General features: G+C 47.3%; 4 protein-coding genes across 9 annotated transcripts in view; all 4 read left to right on the top strand.

Moving 5' to 3' along the window:
• The window catches only part of LOC108657275 (uncharacterized), a 29,412-nt gene extending 26,122 nt beyond the window's left edge, over window positions 1-3,290 (top strand). For 4 of the 5 annotated variants that reach the window (XM_089264940.1, XM_089264941.1, XM_089264943.1 and 1 more), the window contains 5 exons: window positions 732-820; window positions 875-1,439; window positions 1,502-1,994; window positions 2,060-2,239; window positions 2,323-3,290. In XM_089264940.1, coding sequence (XP_089121066.1) covers window positions 772-820; window positions 875-1,439; window positions 1,502-1,994; window positions 2,060-2,239; window positions 2,323-2,433 — 1,398 coding nt within the window. In that variant the 5' untranslated portion in view covers window positions 732-771 and the 3' untranslated portion in view covers window positions 2,434-3,290. The remainder of the gene's footprint in view (window positions 1-731; window positions 821-874; window positions 1,440-1,501; window positions 1,995-2,059; window positions 2,240-2,322) is intronic. The other variant, XM_089264944.1, reaches the window with a different exon arrangement.
• A 567-nt stretch (window positions 3,291-3,857) lies between these two features.
• On the top strand, window positions 3,858-10,625 carry Ankle2 (ankyrin repeat and LEM domain-containing protein 2). Its single transcript, XM_018109811.3, has 9 exons — window positions 3,858-4,044; window positions 4,205-4,400; window positions 6,496-6,675; window positions 6,787-7,499; window positions 7,559-7,711; window positions 7,780-9,324; window positions 9,393-9,514; window positions 9,576-9,707; window positions 9,768-10,625. The coding sequence occupies exons 2-9, from the start codon at window positions 4,238-4,240 to the stop codon at window positions 10,267-10,269; spliced, it is 3,510 nt and encodes a 1,169-aa protein (XP_017965300.1). The 5' UTR covers window positions 3,858-4,044; window positions 4,205-4,237; the 3' UTR covers window positions 10,270-10,625.
• Window positions 10,626-10,910: 285 nt separating this feature from the next.
• On the top strand, window positions 10,911-12,208 carry LOC108657276 (malate dehydrogenase, mitochondrial). 2 transcript variants are annotated; one of them, XM_018109818.3, is made up of 2 exons: window positions 10,911-11,152; window positions 11,206-12,208. In XM_018109818.3, the coding sequence occupies exons 1-2, from the start codon at window positions 11,066-11,068 to the stop codon at window positions 12,157-12,159; spliced, it is 1,041 nt and encodes a 346-aa protein (XP_017965307.1). In that variant the 5' UTR covers window positions 10,911-11,065; the 3' UTR covers window positions 12,160-12,208. The 2 variants fall into 2 exon arrangements, with proteins under 2 accessions (XP_017965307.1, XP_017965308.1); XM_018109819.3 differs by having other exon boundaries at window positions 10,912-11,152; window positions 11,209-12,208.
• Window positions 12,209-14,927: 2,719 nt separating this feature from the next.
• ppk23 (amiloride-sensitive sodium channel pickpocket 23) lies at window positions 14,928-17,455 on the top strand. Its single transcript, XM_018109812.3, has 8 exons — window positions 14,928-15,385; window positions 15,445-15,744; window positions 15,801-15,882; window positions 15,945-16,227; window positions 16,289-16,427; window positions 16,505-16,715; window positions 16,775-16,963; window positions 17,024-17,455. Exons 1-8 carry the CDS (start codon window positions 15,003-15,005, stop codon window positions 17,135-17,137), a joined length of 1,701 nt encoding a protein of 566 aa, XP_017965301.1. The 5' UTR covers window positions 14,928-15,002; the 3' UTR covers window positions 17,138-17,455.
• The last annotated feature ends 1,393 nt before the right edge of the window (window positions 17,456-18,848 follow it).

The raw sequence follows: 18,848 nt of genomic DNA, 5'->3' as shown, positions 1-18,848 counted from the left end.
TTAACTAGCCAACAAATACAGAAATATTTAAATAAAAGTCAAAGAAACAAAAATAATAAATATGCTGTGCGCGTCAACAAGATTTGGTTACAGGGTATACAAGCAAGTAAGCAAACAGTCCGACGCTAAAGAGCGTAACGAATATAATATATACATACATATATACATATGTATATACGTGTGTGTGTGCATATGAAAAGACGTTTCTATTGTTGGAGTCTGGCACCCCAAAGATGGCATGCTAATTTCGGAGTACAAGAGGCGGCTATTTATGACAAGAGTTTAATTTGCCAGCTTACAGCTCGGAGTGGGCGTCACGTAAAGACATAAAGAGATGTATTTAGAACGGGATAAAACACATTTGGCTGTGTGTCATCTGCCGGGCCGAGAGCGAGTCGTCGACCTTCGTACACAGCCGAGGGGGGAGGACGACACCAAAATTGGCAATGCCTGATCGGGTCTGATCGGGCCTGGTCATGGGCCGCACAGAGAAACTTGTTTTCTTCTTTTTTTTTAGCACAATGTAAAGCACTTCCACGACTGTTCAATGACTCGATGACTTCATCGTGGCTACTGCAAATATACCATACTTCTCCCTCTCTCTCTCTCTCTCTGGCTTGCGCTGACTCACAGGGCGGATGAGCAATGATTGTTGTTGGATTTTCTTAAATACGATCGACGCCTGTTAACACTAGAGCTCACGCTGAACTGCCTCCTCTCTTATTTTGCAGCTCCGCATTGCCGGGCCGAGGCCACAGCACGTGCCGCATCATGACTTTCTACTGGTGGTCGCACTGGTTCTGGGTAACCTGCCTGAGTGGTAAGTTCCTCCGACTAGCCCTGTGTATTGTGCTGAAACGCTTCCCTCTTGCAGTGGTCCTGCTGCCCAATGGCATCACACATGTGCACACATATCCCAGTCACGAGGTTAGCCTAGAGTCAACTACGCAGCAGGAGGAGCGCCTGCTGGAGCGGACCGAGGCGGCCAGCCATGATGCTGACAGCCGTCGACAGACAACGAAGCTATACCAGACCACGGCCAGCCAGACCTGGGCGACGGTCACACAGCGCAATGTCATGGACTTGACCATCAAGACGACAGCGGCGCCCAAGGTGACGCCCGCCGTCGCCATAGTCGAGAGCCAGCCCGAGGCAGTCGACGATATTGAGGCGCCCTTCTCGGACTCCATCGATGACGATGACGATGTTGATGGCGATGTTGACGTGGATGTTGATGTGGATGTGGATGACAATGACAACGACGAGGCAGGCATGGACGATGTGGACAAGGAGGTTGAGGAGGCAACGGTTAAGCTGACGCTCTCCCACAATCAGTTCGAGTTCAAGCGCTCGGCAGACTTTGCGTCGGCGCCAAAGGGCGCTGTCGCTGTGCCCGTCGAGCCACTGAGCAACTATACGAATTTCAGCCGTAGCACAAGGTAAGTGCCCCACGCACCACTCACGCTCCGATTTGCCTTGTCTAACCGTTCGTCCCGTGCAGTACAAATAGCAGCTCCGCTTGCAACGCCACGTGCATGGCAGCTGCCTCTCGTGCCAGTGGTGCTGCCGCTGTGAGCACCACCATTGCAGCAACATCCTCATTAGCAGCAGCGACAACAAAACCAACAGCAGCAGCAACAACAGCGACAACGACATCAACAATTAGCCCGCCAACGAACAGCACCGGCCAAGCCGTGCCGGCCACGCCCTCGACGCCAAAAATCAACACCGAGTGGCTATCCGATGAGCTGCAGCGCGTGTCGTTCACGCTGGAGAACGCCAACAAGGAGGATGAGCTGCGCCGGGCCGAAAGCGAGCATCGTTCGCGCAAATCCAAGGTCCTCTCCGCCGAGTACAAGCACATCAATCGCTACATCAACTACTCCAGCGACACGAAGAGCCTTCTCGCCCGCTCCGCATCGGCGGCGCCCAGCATTTCTGGCTACGAGGCCGCGGACGAGGGCAACATATCGTCCGAGGCGCTGGCCATACAAGTGAGCATCGCCAGAGCTCCTGCTGTGAGCATTTGTTCACTCCTCTTGCTTTCTTCTTCTTGCAGCGCACCTATTTCCTGGACGCTGGCGCCATCTCGGCCATTTGCTTCACGGTCTTTGGCATCTGCTGCACGGTGGGCACCATTGGCATTGTGCTATATCGTCGGCGCTTCGTCAACAAGCCGCAGGCGCTTAGCGAGCCCGACTCGAGCGTGTACATCGATGATAGCACGATGCGTGTAAGTGTAAGGATTCGTTGGCCAATTGCCTGCGGGCAGCGTGCACCATAGGCCCGACTAACTGAGCTTCTCTTTTGCTTTCCGTTTAGGATAACTCGGATGAGATGTACAGCCTGGACAATGACTCTTTCCTCAACTCCCTGGAGGCGATGACAATACAGAACTATTGGACGGACACGGTCAAACATACAAAGCTTTAATTTCGATTGTCTGCTGTGGAAGCAGGAAGCCTCGCCTCATCGCCATCGGCATCGGCATGGGTAGCGTCATCGTCATCGTCGCGTCATCATCTGTTCAGTACTTCCATTGTGGCCCAGATACTGACCTATCCTGACCTTCACAAACAGCAAACACACATCATAATCATTAAGTAGGCGCCACGGAGCGCAGTGTAGCATTTAAGCAGCGGCCCTCCCCGGGCGGGCCAGATGTATGTATTTACTAATTGATAGGCATTCGTGCAGCTCAAAGGGCTTGTAGGCAACCAAGCGAGCGACTAGTTTTAAGCCAACTACCAAAATTATGTTTAGTACGTCTATATAATATATACTTTAAGGGCGCAATGTTATTTGCATAGTTTTAACTGTTGATACTGTCTGTCTGCAAATTGAATATTGAACATTGAATATTGAAGGATTCTCTTTAGGTACCCATACATATTTACATATTAATACACGTGTGTCGGTATGTATGTATGTGTGACAGCATTCCTGGTTTATTTGTATTCTCAATTATTTCAGTAAAGTTCGACTTACTTTCTCTCTCTTTATATGCATATGTATATACTCGTTTACTATAGGAACTTAACTTAATATTTATGTTTTAATATTTATGAAACTCTAATTTTAATATTGTTGAGTATTTTTCCAATAACTTTATTTCGTTTCTTTCGAGTTTCGTGATTAATATGTATGTAATATTTATATAATTTCGATATGTGTCTGTCCAACAATTAAACGCAATCATTCCTTCCAGTTTAGCATATAGTGCAACTTTATATGAAATTATTGTATTACAAATAAATTAAACATACTACTATAAAATTCACACACATAAACTGTTTACTGCCACAAGACTTTTTGTCAATTTTGCTTGTCGAAATTGTAAAGACACAATTTTAACAATTATGTCCATTACTCAATTTACGAAATGGTAATTGTATAAACGATCCTTTCTAAATAATTGTTGCCAATGGCTTGTTGGTTACTGGGCTACTTTTAACCAAAATATTTTGGTACGCCTATTATTAAATGTTTTCTAAATCGGCTTTGATATAAAAAATTATATCTCTGGTACATAATAAATATTAATATTAAATAAATCGCTTGTGGAACGCGTGATCGATTGACATTCTGAATTATTAACGGCAAAGGCCAATTTTAATATGGCTAAATATAAAATATGGTTTGTATTTTTGCGAAATATTGCGAAATTTTTGTTCCTGGCAGTATGTATTAATTCAAATGTGCGCCGATAATCATTTTTATCAGATATCGATGAGTTATCCCTCATGTCGATAGTTGCACGATGCACGATGCCCTCTGGTTAGTGGTGCTATCACAAAAATTACAATATATCGAATAGATGAACGAGTCTCTATCGACAATCGTGCCGACTACCGGAATGATATTTTCATATCGATACATTCTGCCATCCCCACACGACACTGCATTGCATTTCGAACTCAAGCATAAACACATCCATTTGTTGCAATTATACGCGAATTTCGTGTGCATGGTGGATCAAATAATATTATATCTTAAAATTAAATGTGAAGTTGTATCTGAATAATCCTGTAGTGTTTTATAACGGTAAGACAATGATGCAGAAACTGAAACTCCATTGGCGTGAGTGGTCGCGCGTTCGACGTCATTTTGTTTGCGACTCCTAGAATCTTGCTCTCATCTACATATATTTGCAATGCATTTTATATGAATCTTTTTGTTATGTTTGCATGTTGGATTCGACTAGCATCCCTGACACCAGTGGCAGGCGTTGGCATCCATGGCTTACTTTGGCGTCTATATACCGCCTTCCAAGGCGGGCTTTGAGGGCAATTTAACCCAATGTGCGGGCTCCATAGCCGCGGACAACATCAAGATTCCGCCAGAATGTCCGGCTAGTGGGGCAGAAGAATCGTCAGCATATGAGGATCCTGAATATCCACGTAAGTTCTGTTGCTGCAGCCTAGGCGTGTCGCCATATTTATGTGAATAATAGGTGCATATGTACGTCCATACAAATATAAATATGAGCGTACATACATACATACAGACAAATCAACATGCATACCTATGTACATACATATATACGTATAAGCGACCATGAACACATAAACAAGCACGCACATACGCACATACGCACTTGTTTGTTTGTATTGGAGCTTGTTGTTTCGTGCCGTAACGTAATCAAAGCGCGCGTTTTAAGGAAGCGGCGGCGTCATTTGTTGCGCATCGCAGTTACCATTTTCGATACGCTTGCAGATGGTATTTATAACGTTGTCAAAGAAAGTTAAGCGCACTCAGGTGAGAATACTCACGGTATGTAGAGCCAGCTTCGACTTAATGCGCATCAGCTGATTTCCTCATAAAAGTTTCTTATATTTTCGTTAATAAACAAACAAATATTTGAAATATTTATTGTAATTTGAATCTAACAGCTACATTTGAGCACACTTCAGTTTGCTTAGCTTGCCAATTTATTCGGGAAATCATCAAATTAATCCGTGTACTTGTTGCATTTCGTGAAGTTGCGAAATTCACTTTATTTTTCTAATATCCCATAAATATCTGTTGTTGCTTTTCCTAAATCGAAGCTCTATTTTGATAGCTCCCTGGTAGGAAAAAGGCAGCACGAAGTGAATTCCTAAATTCCTTTACGCCAGATATGCAAAGAAACTATTAAATCAATTGAATTTCGTGTTGGGCTTTGATGTGTTGCTGCTTGCCGGCTGCATCATCTCATCAATTGCACGGCTCCGATGAGTACAGGAAAGTGGGTGTGGGATTAGCAGCGTCATCGATGCACGAATTGTAAACAAATATGGGCAACGTACGATTACGGCCGTGAATTGAATCGGTTTGCTGCACCTCTGACACAACGTAATCTAATTAATGTGCTTTGTTTATTTGCGAGCACGGCCAAGCGCAAGTTTATATTGGAAAGTGTGTGGCTCAGCTCTGCGGAGCTGCAGATATTCCACTTCTGCCAATACCATCGATCAAGTAGTTATAAATAAGCAAATATTTGGCAACCTATTCAATTCCCATTTCCGCCTCTGTATCAATTCCCTATGAGCTTAGACTGTCATGGAAACCAACTGCAGGAGTATTTACTCTATTATTATTCTCGCCAGAGAAAGGGTTTCGATTTTCCCCACATGAAACGCTTTTATTTGATTATGATTACTATAAACAAATATGTGCTGGATGACCAGAGTAAATATTTATGACTCTGTGCTTTGGTTATACAAATAAACCAAGTGAGTGAAGAGCAAAGCAGCTCCTTTTCAAATAACGTTCATATGATCGCCCCACATGCCAGCGCATCAAATGCAATATATGTATGTATGTGTGTCTGTATGTATATACCAATGTATGTATGTACATACATATGTATCATAAGTACACTTTTGTATTTATTTAAGTTTCTATTTTAAATAAGTATGAGCTGCTGAGATGGCCAACAGAAAGAGTGCACGACGATGTTTCCATATTTAAATCGACCTGGCTCGCCTAGTCGAGGTGGCATGTACGTCGCGCCTCAATCCAATCGCCAGCCTCGTTCGCCCAGCAGCCCACTGAGTTCAGAGAGTCTTTCCGAAACATAAACAAGAGCAATAATAGAGAATAATTGCGTGCCAATAGCTGCGTCATACGCACATTCTCGCGAGCATTATTGATGTCGCGCGAGCATCGTCGCCCACGGATTGTTTTCTGTTATTTCCCTTTGTGGTCGAACGGTTTTGTTCCGCGTCAAAAGCGTCCGTTGCCCGCTATTCGCAGTCCGCTGTACGCTTTCTGTTTCCCGGTGTCCCTCGCGACCTCGGCGACTCGCTCGCCGTTTAGCATGCTGTTTGTTTTGCTCAGCGCATTTCTTGCTCTGTCTGGCATCGCCCTATCCGCACAGATGGCGTGACCAGACAGCCAGCGAGTGACAACTGCTGACAGATTTGTTTTTGTTTCATTCGCTCGATCAGTCGCTCACTCGCCCGTCAGCCGAACTGTTGAAATAACTTGCTGAAATCCCTGAATCCTTTCCAGCCGACTCGCCGCTTTGGCTGATATTCAAGGAGAAATCCAAGGCGCTGGACGTCTTGCGCCATTACAAGGAGGCGCGTCTGCGCGAATTTCCCAACCGTGAACAGGCCGAGAGCTACGTACAATTCGGCTTCGAGAGCATTCAGTCGCTGAAGCGCTACGGCAAGGCGAAACCTTCCAGCAGTAAGTATATGTCAGAACAAAATCTACTTACTCATACGTACAGTGCCAACAAACATAAATAACAAAAAATATATATATTTCTATATTTTTTATCTCCAATTGTTTTCGCAGAGCCGGTGCAATTGCCCACAACCTTGAGCTACAAATCGACTTCTACTAACGCAGAGAGCCCGTTTTCTTCGTCGCCCACCAACAGCACGAGTGCGTCTCCCTGCTCCGGTCTCCCATTGGCCATGTCGAGCATGCTATTATCCTTGCCGAACAACAGCAACAACAACAGCAGTAGCAGCAGCAGCAGCAGCAGCCTTACCGTTGGCAACGCCAATAGCATTGGCAGCAACAGCAGCACTCAGCTAACTGGCGAGCGTCCGCCGTTCCGGGCGCCCACTAAGCAAGAGCTTGTCGAGTTCCGCAAGCAAATCGAGGCTGGCAATTATGAGCGGGTCAAGCGTACAGTTTGGGACAACCCCCGCTATTTGATCAGCAGCGGGGACACGCCGACTAGCTTGAAGGAGGGCTATCGCTACAACGCCATGCACATCTGCGCCCAAGTCAATCAGGCACGCGTCGCTGATCTCATTCTGAAGATAGTCTCGGATCGCGAGTTTACCCAGCTGTATGCGGGCAAGAAGAGCAGCAGCGAAATGTGCGCCGCTCTAAATGTGAATCTGCTCGATTACTATCTCAACATGCCCGACAAGGGGCGTGGCGAGACGCCGCTGCACTTCGCCGCCAAGAACGGGCACATTGCCGTTGTTGAGGTGCTGACCTCGTATCCGCAGTGCAAGTCGCTGAAGAACACGGAAGGTATGCACCCCAAGGACGTAAGTAACCCACTGGAATATGCACTTGTAGGCCTGCCTAACGGCTTCCCTCCCATCAGATTATATGCCAACGTGCACCCAATGCCAGCATAGTGGTGATCAAGAAGCTGGAGCTTCTCCTGTCGGAGCCTCACTATGTGCCCGTGCTGCGCGCTGTAGGCAACCAGCTGCCACCGCAAGTTGGACATCCCTTTACGCCCAATGATCCGCCGGTTAGTATTGTTGTTGTTGCTATTGTCGCTTGCAACTCTAATCATCTACAAATGCTTCCAATTTATAGATCTTGCAGCACAAGTCAGACGAGTCGGACCGCCTGAATGTGGACCTTAAGATTAGCGCCTTGGCTGGGCCTATGCCGCGTGAGCAGGCCATGAACTTCTTTCGCCGCTGGAAGACGCCGCCGCGTGTTGGCAGCAATGTGGCCTCGCCGTTGGCCAACTCAAGCTACATCTCGCCCATGAAGTCGCCGAGCAAGGCATTTCTCAACGAAAGCACCGGCATTGTGTCGAGGCGGCGCGCGTTGTTCAGCCCACGAGCCGCGGCGTTAAATGCATCACTCAACGAAGCCAACGGAAATCACAAACCCCAACAAGAGGAGGGCTTGGTGCCCAACACCGATATGGACCCCATTGAGCACAACAATAATTGCACGTATAACAGAGGCGGCATGCCCTCAACGCCCATACGTCAAATGAAGCCGGACCTGTTTTTAAAATATCGCGACAACTCCGCGTCTCCGATTATTATGGATTCATCACTGGACGTAGCCGAGCTGAGTCTGAACATGTCCGTGTCCACATTGAACGACAGTTTCCGCGAGCGCCACATCAAGAACTCCGACATTGAGAAAGGCCTTGAGGTGGTCGGTCGACAGTTGGCGCGCCAAGAGCAGCTGGAGTGGCGCGAGTATTGGGACTTTCTCGACGCCTTTGTCGACATGGCCTCTGCGGATGGCCTTCGCCGTCTAGAGAGCTATCTGTCTGCCAAGAACGAGCTGGCGCAAGCCTGCATGCTGGCGGAGAAATCCGACCAGGCGTGGAACTTTTCTCAAATGCGTCAGTATATAGACTTAGTGGCTGACCGATCGAAGTCCAACAATTCTGAATCCTCTTCTGTCTCCATTACGCAAGTAATGACGCCGTACACCTGTGTGGAGAAGTCGCTGCAGGTGTTCGCGAAACGAATCACCAAAACGCTCATCAATAACATTGGAAACATGGTGTCCATCAATGACACACTACTGTCCGAGCTCAAAAGACTGAAATCCCTCATCGTGAGCTTCAAGGACGACGCACGCTTCATTAGTGTAGACTTTGGCAAGGTGCACTCGCGCATCGCTCACCTAGTAGCCAGCTACATAGCCAACTCGCAGGAAGTGAGCGCCCAGCTGCGCAACCAGTTGACGCAGATGCTGCGCAAGATGCTGCAGCTGAATGGCGAGCGACGCGAGCACTTGCACTGCGTCTGCGACAGCATGCTGCTTGTGCTGGAGCAGACCCCGACTGTCAAGCTGCCGGACGCACTGAAGACCGAGGAGTTGTGCTCTGCCGCCTGGGAGCTGGAGCAGTGCTGCAACTGTGTGTGGGACGCGAATCTCAGCCGGAAGACGAGCAGGCGAAAGCGTACCGAATCGATGCGGGCCCAAGCGCAAGACTTTGCCAACGCCACCACAATGCTGGCCTCGGCCGCAGTCGCTCTTCAGAGCGCTGCCGCGCCCAATGCGGATGCCGCTGCGCCCACTCCCGAAACGAACACCTGGCGCAGCAACGACAATGATGATGATAACGATGATGAGGACGACGACACCAACGATGATTCCTTCTTTGTAAGTGCTTTATACATCTAAATATATCAGTACTTGTGTATATTCTAACCGCCTTCACTGATCCTCAGTTCGAATGTGGTGGTGGTGAGGACAGCAACGATGATGAGGAGGTATTTATGACGCCACCCGAAAGCCAGTCGCCCATATTGTCGTGTGATGTGGATCCTCCTTACGAGCTTTTTATCTTTGGGTAAATTCAAAAACATATTTTAAATATTGAGACGCTATATGAGCTGTTCAATCCATTGCAGTAAGGAGCCAACTAAGCGAGATTTAGATGTGCTCAACGCTATTTTCCACGTGGACATTGATAAAGAGACGCTGCCGTTCGTTCATGCCTGGCAAACAGCCATGGAAAACTTCTCTTCTGCCGAGATGGATCTGTGAGTAGCAACTAGCGTTGAATGAAAACATAACTAATCCATTGCCCCGTCCATATGCAGCTTCCCCTCCCCGAAGAATGTGCAAAAGTTGCATAAGCCATCGCATTTAATCGGCACGCCGCCCAATTCGATGAGCAGCGCATCCAATTGTAAATCCAGCAGTATTCTGAGTGACAGCGATACGGTGATTCAGCCGAAACGTCTATTCTTGCTCGCCACGCCCAAGATAAACGCAGCGGCCTTGCGTCGGCAGACTGCAGGAACGCCGACGACTCCTCCGAAGCCGGCACGATCGCAGCGAACGCCAGACAAGTCGTGGCAATTGGCTACCTCATCGCCGAAACCGACTTCCTCGCCGTTACCGTCGTTTGCCTCCCTTGCAATGGCTACCGTGCATCAGAAACTTACTGTGGCCTCCGTCTCACAGTCATTCCAAACGCCTCTAAACAAAATGCGCGGCATTTTCAGCAAGTATCGCGAGGTTAGCCAGGACACCAGTCCGATGCCAGTGTCGCCGGGCTATGCCCACAACCGGTCGCTGTCTTTAGAAGAGAGCGACTGATCATTTGAATATGCGTAAAATACTTAAAACAGGATCCGAGCAGTTGCATGACGAACTGCCCATTATTATTATTATTTTAATTAATCTTGTTTGTTGCCTGCCTTTAGAGAGACACATTATTATAAAAAATCAATAAAATGTTAAGTGAAACATCAATTATATTTACTAAGTATAAGTGCTCTCCTTTATTTCATGTTTTGTTAGTTCAAAATTATGTAGTTCCGTAGCTCTTAAGGCAGGCAATGCTCAAGCTGCATAATATATATATATTTTTTTTATGTAATTTCTTAAAACAAAGTGAAGTAATACAGTTTTTTATATTGTGTGTGAATAAAACGAAATATTTAATTCATAAATGTGTAACTATTTAAAGGCTGGGGCTCAATATTGTGTTCTTTTTTTAGAGCAACTGCAACTGGCAAAATCTCTTGAATAGAATTATCAGAAATATGTGTCCCTAGTACCATAGGACATCAAGTTGTAGTTTTTACTAAAAACTCGATTGATTATATTTTATTGAAATGCGAATTGGTCTTTCTCTTAATATTTCATGTGATACTGTTGATGATGACTCTATTGTTATTTATTAGTAGTATCTGTCGATAATGCGAATGAAATACTGCGTACTACACAAATCGACAATCAAGTATTTTTGTTTTATACATCAATGGCTCGAGTACATTTTCATAGATCTGTCTAAAATACTTTTCTACTCTCTGAACTTTTATAGATGTAACGTATTTTCCCCAGTACCGGTTTGTTCTTCATAAAATTGCTACTAGTTTAGCTGGTGAATATGTTTGGTGGTAGAACCAGGTGCCTATTCTTGGCGAAAAATTGTTTGTGCTCTCACCGCAGCCCGATAAGATGCCATCTCCAATTGGTAAGATCAGCTGCAGTACCCGATGTGAATACAATAAAGGCTGACTCTTACAGCAGCGCAACTTTAGGGTGGCCGTTATTGGTGCCTCCGGCGGCATTGGGCAGCCGCTGTCGCTGCTGATGATGAAAGACCACCGGATCAAGGACCTCAGGCTGCACGACGTCCAGGGCGTGAAGGGTGTGGCCGCCGACCTGTCACACGTGTCCGCGCCGGCCTCTGTGCGGGGCATGCAGGGACCCGAGGAGATCGAGAAGGCAGTGGAGTGCTGCGACGTGGTAGTGATTACGGCCGGCCTGGCCCGCAAGCCAGGCATGACCCGCGAACAGCTATTCGAGGTGAATGGAAACATAGTCATGGCTACGGTGACTGCGATCGCCAAAAGGTCACCCGAAGCCATGGTCGTGATCGTCACGAACCCCGTCAATGCAATAGTCCCGATGGCCGCCGAGGTTCTCAGACAGCATAAGGTCTACGATCCGAAGCGCTTGTTCGGTGTCACCACACTGGATTGCGTGCGCGCCGAGAGATTCATTGGCGACTATCTGAAGATCAGTCCCACCAAGGTGAAGATACCAGTCATTGGTGGACATGCCGGTACCACGATTTTACCCATTATGTCGCAGTGCCAGCCTCCTTTGAACGCCAGCAAGGAGTGCCTTGAGTCGATGATCAAGCGCATCCAGAACGGTGGCGAGGAGATCATCAAGGCCAAGGAAGGCAAAGGATCTGCCACCCTGTCCATGGCCTTCGCCGCGCATCGCTTCGTCGACGTTTTGCTCAAGGGCCTCAAGGGTGAGAAAACGCCCTTAGAGTGCGCCTACGTTGAGTCGAACGTGACCGAGGCCTGCTTCTTCGCAACGCCTCTCAGCTTCAACAAGAACGGCATCGCCAAGAACCACGGGCTGCCCTGCCTCGACAAGTCCGAAAAGGAGGCCCTCAAGTCGGCTGTGAAGCAGCTCCAGCAGTCGATAGAGCTGGGCATTAATCACGTGAAGAGTAAAAAGTAAACTCAATTTTAAATAGATATACATTATAACTTCGCTCATTTCAAACTGATTTTCCATTTATATGTGGCTATATATGTGCGTGTGTGTGTATGTGTGTGTGTGTGTGTGTGTGTGTTTGGAGTCTATCTATGTGGAGTGGTTGGGTGGCTCTGACCAAGGCTCTGGCTTGGCGGCAGCTGTTGCGACTAAAAGCGAAATTACAGCAACAAATTGCTGGCGGAAAGCGTGGCAAGCACAGCACACACACAAACACACATACACACGAAATCATAAAAGCAATTACCATTAATCACACACACACAAAGGCATAGCAGCGCACTCACGCACACACACACATACACGCACAGTGTCTTCTCTGGCAGATCGTCTGGCAAATTCACAACGAGAGAATTGGGCTTGCGAGCTTCGTGTTCTTGATCTTGCTGCTTCACTTAATACTCACACACACACACATATATATATGTATGTACGCACTGTCCGAACCTACAACGAGTTTCAGTTGGCCGGTTCAGCTCTGTGACTGCGCGCTGCGAATAAGGAGAACAAAAAAGAAAAGAAAACAAAAACTAAAAGGCCCAGGATTCGGTTTCAGTTCAGCGCGGACTTCTTATTGGATTTCTTATTTATAAGCGTGCAGATGGCGGTGGCGTTGATTTTTGTCAACCGGCGCGGCATTGGAGCCAACAAATTGTTGCAATTGCCCCTACCTGTGCCCCATTTCCCTTCGTCGGCTAACTTTGCCAGGCCTTCACATTTTTTTCTCGCTTTTTCCGCTCGGTTCTCGTTTTGCGGCCAGCTTCTCGCAACGGTTTGACAAATGATCGCTGATAAGAAAAAGTCCGCTCATTGAATAAAAAAAGGACAACATAAATTGCAGGCGAACAAATTTATTAGCGGATGACCGAAGATGTGATACACTCGCATGGATTGATTTTTTATCATACTAACTATAGCCTCATGGGAACTATTTGTTATGACTAATTCAATACACTGAACGGTCAAGATGACTCATAAATATTTACGGCATCTATGCAGGTCGATTGATCATAAAGTTCTTGTACACATCTATCTATTGCATGTAGATTGACTAAGAAGCTCTCTCATAGAGTTTACAAATTACACTCATTTACGATTGCGAAAGATTATCTTATTTATCAGATTTGGCTATACATCATTTCACATAAATACTTAGAGCTCCTATTATCTTAGTATATTTAGAACTTTATTAATCATATAAACTTTTAACTTAGATGAAATAGAAATATCGAAGATATCGACACCCTCTGGGGTAAAAATTTATAGTTCTGAATTTGACATTTATTATTTGGTTAAGATTGAAGACATATTAAATTGTATATATCTAGATTCTACAATGATTTGGAGCTGACTTTGTTCAGTACTTTGCAGTCCGTTACCTCCGTCGCCTACGCTCTTTCATATTAGCGAATTGGCACTTTAGCATCTTTAGGAGTGCTCCATATATCTGTGTTGTAGAAGGTTCACAATGCCAACCTGGGTAAATACTCCATCAAAACTTATCTGGGAAATCATATTCTCTTCCATTTATTTTAAATATATGTATATGTATCTACATTCTGAAGCACACTAGGCATCTTTATCTTTTTTAGCGAAATACGTTACAAATTGGTTAGCAAAACGTTAAGGCTCTTCCTCAGAGTAGATCGATATGCATGTCTTGAGGCATTCGCCTAAGTGGGTCGCGTAATTGCAGGCGGTTAGCTGTAGTTGGGGCCACTCCACAGTGCTAATCCTTGCGAGAGTGTCCTAGTGCAGCAGCACCTGTAATAGAGATCGGGAAATTGCAAATTGCAAATTAGCGATTAATTGGATGGGGCTGCACTGCTGGGAGCCGATTGTGCGAACGAATGCCGAACGAGAGCTGAGCGGGAGACGAGGAGAGCTGGTCTCTGGCGCCGAATTGAAACTCTAGATGACAGAGGACTGCAAATGCGGAGGTCCTCACAGGCTGCAGGCACCGCTGCACTTATCTGGCGAACGGAATCAGGGTCATCTCGTGATCGCCAGCCCTTTTGTTCGAGGCTCAGTGCTCCTTTTGGCTCTCGTCTGTCTGTGATGCTGCGCTGAAACTTGAAACCACTTCATTTGTGCTTTGAGCCGGAGCTCTGGCTCTTTAGCTGTAGCTGTAGCTGTAGCTGTAGCTGTAGCTGTAGCTGTAGCCACTTGGCCAGACAAACAAAGCGCCGTCCGCTCCATGGCCGTGTCAGGAGTTCACACAAAACTTGTGAACTTCTTGGCTCGGTTTGTGTGTGAGTGGGTTAGTTAGTTCTTGAAGCTTGTTGTTGTTTGCTTTTTGGTTTCGGCGCCGCCGGAAATCGCGCAGACTACGGACCAATTAGACCGGCAGCAGCTGCCGACCGACCCACTCTAATAACAGCCCGAGCACTTGGGACGATCGTGGCTGGCGCCATTTTGAAGGAGCGCGGGCAGTTACGCCCCTTCCGCACTGCCACGCACCCCTATGCCGTGACTTGATGCGACTAGGTCAGGCCAGGCTAGAATCGACCAGGACACACCAGAAGGGGCGGCAGGACAGCAGGACATTACCGTAAACGTTAATGAGGTATCAAGATAAGCAAATGCTACATACGTTCGCGTTTAATCAATGCCTTTTGGGGTCAATCAAAGTCAGCGCACTAATGCATAAACAATGAAAGGCTTTTAGTGCGACAATAGCTCAAAATGACCACAACAGACGGTCGGCTGTACTCAAAAGCGACTGCGCTGGAGCTCAGTTGATTAGTTGCAAAGGTAGCGCGGCACGCTGCAGGGTTCGGCTCCTGAGCTATGTTCCTGAAACGAAAATGCCGTATGAGAAAACGGATCATACGGCTGTGATGACAACGCGGCAACGGCTGATTGAGACCTTGGTCATCTTTCGTCGCAGTCTTATTTACCAGACGAAGGAGTTTTTCCAGAACTCCACCCTGCACGGCGTGCGTTACATTGCAGAGACGGGTCGGCCCATTGGCGAGAAGTTCATGTGGTTCTGCTTCACCTCGATTGGTGCAGTCACCGCCCTGGTCATTATCATGAGCCTGTGGGAGAAGTTCCAAACGAATCCCACCATCACCGGCCTCGACACGGACTTTCACAATCAGAACGTTGTCTTTCCCACCACGGTGGTCTGTCCAGAGATGGCCTTCGATCATGCAAAAGCATATGAAGAGGTCTACAAGTCTCTGGCGTAAGTTAATAAACGTCCTAGCGGACTACGACTAGGCATTAACTCTCCTCTTTTTTCAGAAACTATGACGCGGATAAGGCTCACCAGATTACCCCTTTTTTGGACCAGCTTACCTCGCTCAACTTTGACAACATCGGAGAGGCCGAAAAGCTAGCAGAGGGCATACCCCCGGAGCAGCTGGCGGAGCACACCTTGCGCGAATGGGCCTTTCGGGCGCAAATCCCGTGCGAGAGTACGCTGATTTCCTGCAAGTATCGGGATGAGGATATCGTCTGCTGCGATCACTTTCACCCCATCTACACGGAGCACGGCTTCTGCTATGCCTTCAACAGTCGCTTCATGTCAACTGCAACAGAGGAGTAAGTCCCCCACATCAATTATGCCTTAGTCAGTAGACATTCAATCGGTATTTCAGCTCTAAGACTGGCCCGCCGCACGACCTCTATGAAACGGACAAGAAGTGGGCCCTCTTCTTTCTGCCCAATAGTACCTCTCGGGTGAGTTCGCTCCCTGTGTGGATCTGACGGTTGGGCTAGTATTGACTCTTATTGCCTCGCAGATATTTATTTTCTCGAACGAGGAGTACTTCGGATCGGACTTCAATGCCCAAATCGACTGGACCGACGATCAGCTGGTGGAAGTGCGCATCTCCAAGAAGAACACCTACACCACAGACGATGCACGCCAGCTGTCAATTGGCCAGCGTAAGTGCATCTTTCGCGACGAGGTGAAGCTGAACTACTTTCCAGACTCGTACACCTTCTCGTCCTGCATGAAGCAGTGCCGCATGACCAAGGCCATAAAGCTGTGCAAATGCAATCCGTCCTTCTACAAGCCCATCAGTAAGTCACACCGTCTCTAATGGAGTCAGATTTATTGGACGTGGCTTCCTTTTTCCGTTAGACAATGTGCCCATGTGTACGGTCAAGGACTTCTCCTGCCTCAATGAATATAAGCTGAACATAACCAACATCAAGGACTGCCTGCAGTGCGAGCTGAGCTGCTCCAAGACGGTTTTCAACATAGACAAGCTCATGAAATTGTAAAGTCTGAATTGAATGAATTTGCTTCCTTTTGATATTTACCTTACTTTTACCTCCCCTACTCCAATCCCAAAAGCATGGATCGCGCCGAAGCGTCCGGCGTACTGGTAGAGTTCCTCACCTGGCCCATCATTCGGTACAAGCGTGAGGTGCTCTTCGGCTGGGTGGATCTGCTGGTCTCGTTCGGCGGCATTGCCAGCTTGTTCCTGGGCTTCTCGCTGCTCTCCGGCGTAGAGATCATCTACTACTTTACGCTGCGCGCCTGCTGCATGGTCTACAAGAACAGGGTAGGCTACTGTCCGACTCTGCGTAATATCTATTTACGTTTACCGTTCCCAATATGCAGCAAGAGCTGTACGAAATCGAGCAGCGCATCCGGCACGAGCCGCCGCCGGCCATTGATCTAAAGCTGAAGCTGAAGTCTCACTCCAAGCCGACGAATAGCCCCAACAGCTCGGCCGTGCTGCAAGTGCAACCGGCGGATGCACAAAGCGCGGATCTGTACAACATGTCCCGCCAGCGGAAGAACGAAAAGGTGAGTCTAGGTGAGATAGGTCCCCTCCATAAGCTATAGCTATGGGTGATTGTCTTCTAGGACTACTTGAACTACTCGAAGAGCTTGTATCGCACGCCCAAGGTGCTGCCGGACCACGGCTACGCCAGTAGTAAGGAAAAGTGGCAATTCGACCATGGACAATATCTGCCCTGAAACCCCAACCAACTCCCTCAAGACGGCTCCACGACAACATGTACCCCACACAAATGATAAGGACAATGTGAACTTCGAGCAAACGATATTACGATATCCAAAAATCTATACAAAAATACAATATATATATATATATATATATATTTTTTTTTTTTGACAAATTATTATGTCAGACTAGCGTATTATGCACTGCTTTGATAAAATCCAAAAATACCAATTTACAAGCCGCTACATTTAATGGACATATATCTTATTGGATTACATATACTTACATGCACCATCAAAGAATAAATAATAAACCATTTTTTTCCAAAGAAATACTTACGGCCGTATATGCTTTCCCAATTAAAGGAGTTTCGCAGAGCATGTTTAGTTGGCGGCAAGTTCAGTGCACTATGCCCCCACGGAACGGTAGGAAGAGAGAGGAGGAGGGGGGTTGGCAGCATGAACAGTTACTAACCACCACCAGCAGCGCCGGCTGCCCCTCCGAAAGGCAACCCCAAAAGCCAAACACAAATGCTAACCCAACTTCCCGTCATCAGGCGAAGTGAAAAGCATTTTTCAGTTAACATCGCTGCTGGCTCATTGTACGCAAGCCCCGGCAAACGCCGCCATCTGCCGGCCCAAGCACGGAGCAACCCCTTTACTTCAGGCGCCAACAGGTGGAGGGGCGGCGGGCGGCGGGTTCAGTTGTAGTTGTAATTGCAGTTGTAAGTCGCGTAGTAGTACTCACTGTACTGTACGACCTCGCCGAGCCTGCCATTCAGGCCTACTCCACTTCCACGGCTTTCCACACCCGACCCCGCCCACTGGCGGCTGTCGCATTCGCATGCCTGGAAATGAATGAAAGCCAAAGTCGCCGCATAGTTTATTTGTTAATATGCGCATGAATGGCGGCTTATTTTCCGAGTGCCGCGTGCTTCGCTATGGTTGAAGGCAGCCGGCGCCGCGGCCAGACCGCGGCGACCGTTTAGCTGGCCCAGGAGCTGATCTCTCAACTCGACACCGAGTCGAAAAAAGAAGAGCCAAACTAAAACAAATAAGCCCAAATTTAAAGTTAAGCGCATTGACAGTGCAAACAAACAAAAACCAATGGAGCGATTGCGCCTGCCAGCGACGACAATGCACCGATGTTAACGGGAGGGGGCGGCGGCCTGTCAACAGCGTGCACACGACCCCGGCCCCCTCCCAAGCAGGCGCACGCCCACACAGAGACACAGCACGCCGACAGTGGCGCAGCAGGTCGGCGGGTCGGAGGAGCATTGGCACACGCATGCATAAATAAATTTAGCAAAGTTAATTGAAATAATTACGTTTGGTTCTGGTCTGAGTTCGGTTCGGTTTGTTGTTTCGAGTTCCGTGTCTGTGGCTGAGCACAACAAATAAAAATAAAAGCGAGCTGGATTATGGCTATGGGGTATGGCCGACTATCAGACACCCGTTCTGCCCTCAGTAGATAGTTAATATACTATTTAAAAATGTGTTTGACGATCATCTCTTTATTCCTCCAATTATTCCACTACTAGTTAAGGACCATAAAAGTGCTTCATAGGTATACCTTATACCTTATACCTTATACCTTATACCTTATACCTTATACCTTATACCTTATACCTAATACCTTATACCTTATACCTTATACCTTATACCTTATACCTTATACCTTATACCTTATACCTTATACCTTATACCTTATACCTTATACCTTATA

This window comes from Drosophila navojoa, chromosome X (assembly GCF_054131105.1).
Source record: "Drosophila navojoa isolate 15081-1374.11 chromosome X, UAZ_NAV_1.0, whole genome shotgun sequence".
NCBI classification, from domain to species: Eukaryota; Metazoa; Arthropoda; class Insecta; order Diptera; family Drosophilidae; genus Drosophila; species Drosophila navojoa.
Note: the sequence above shows the minus strand (reverse complement) of the source record. Positions and strands in the feature narration are given on the sequence as shown.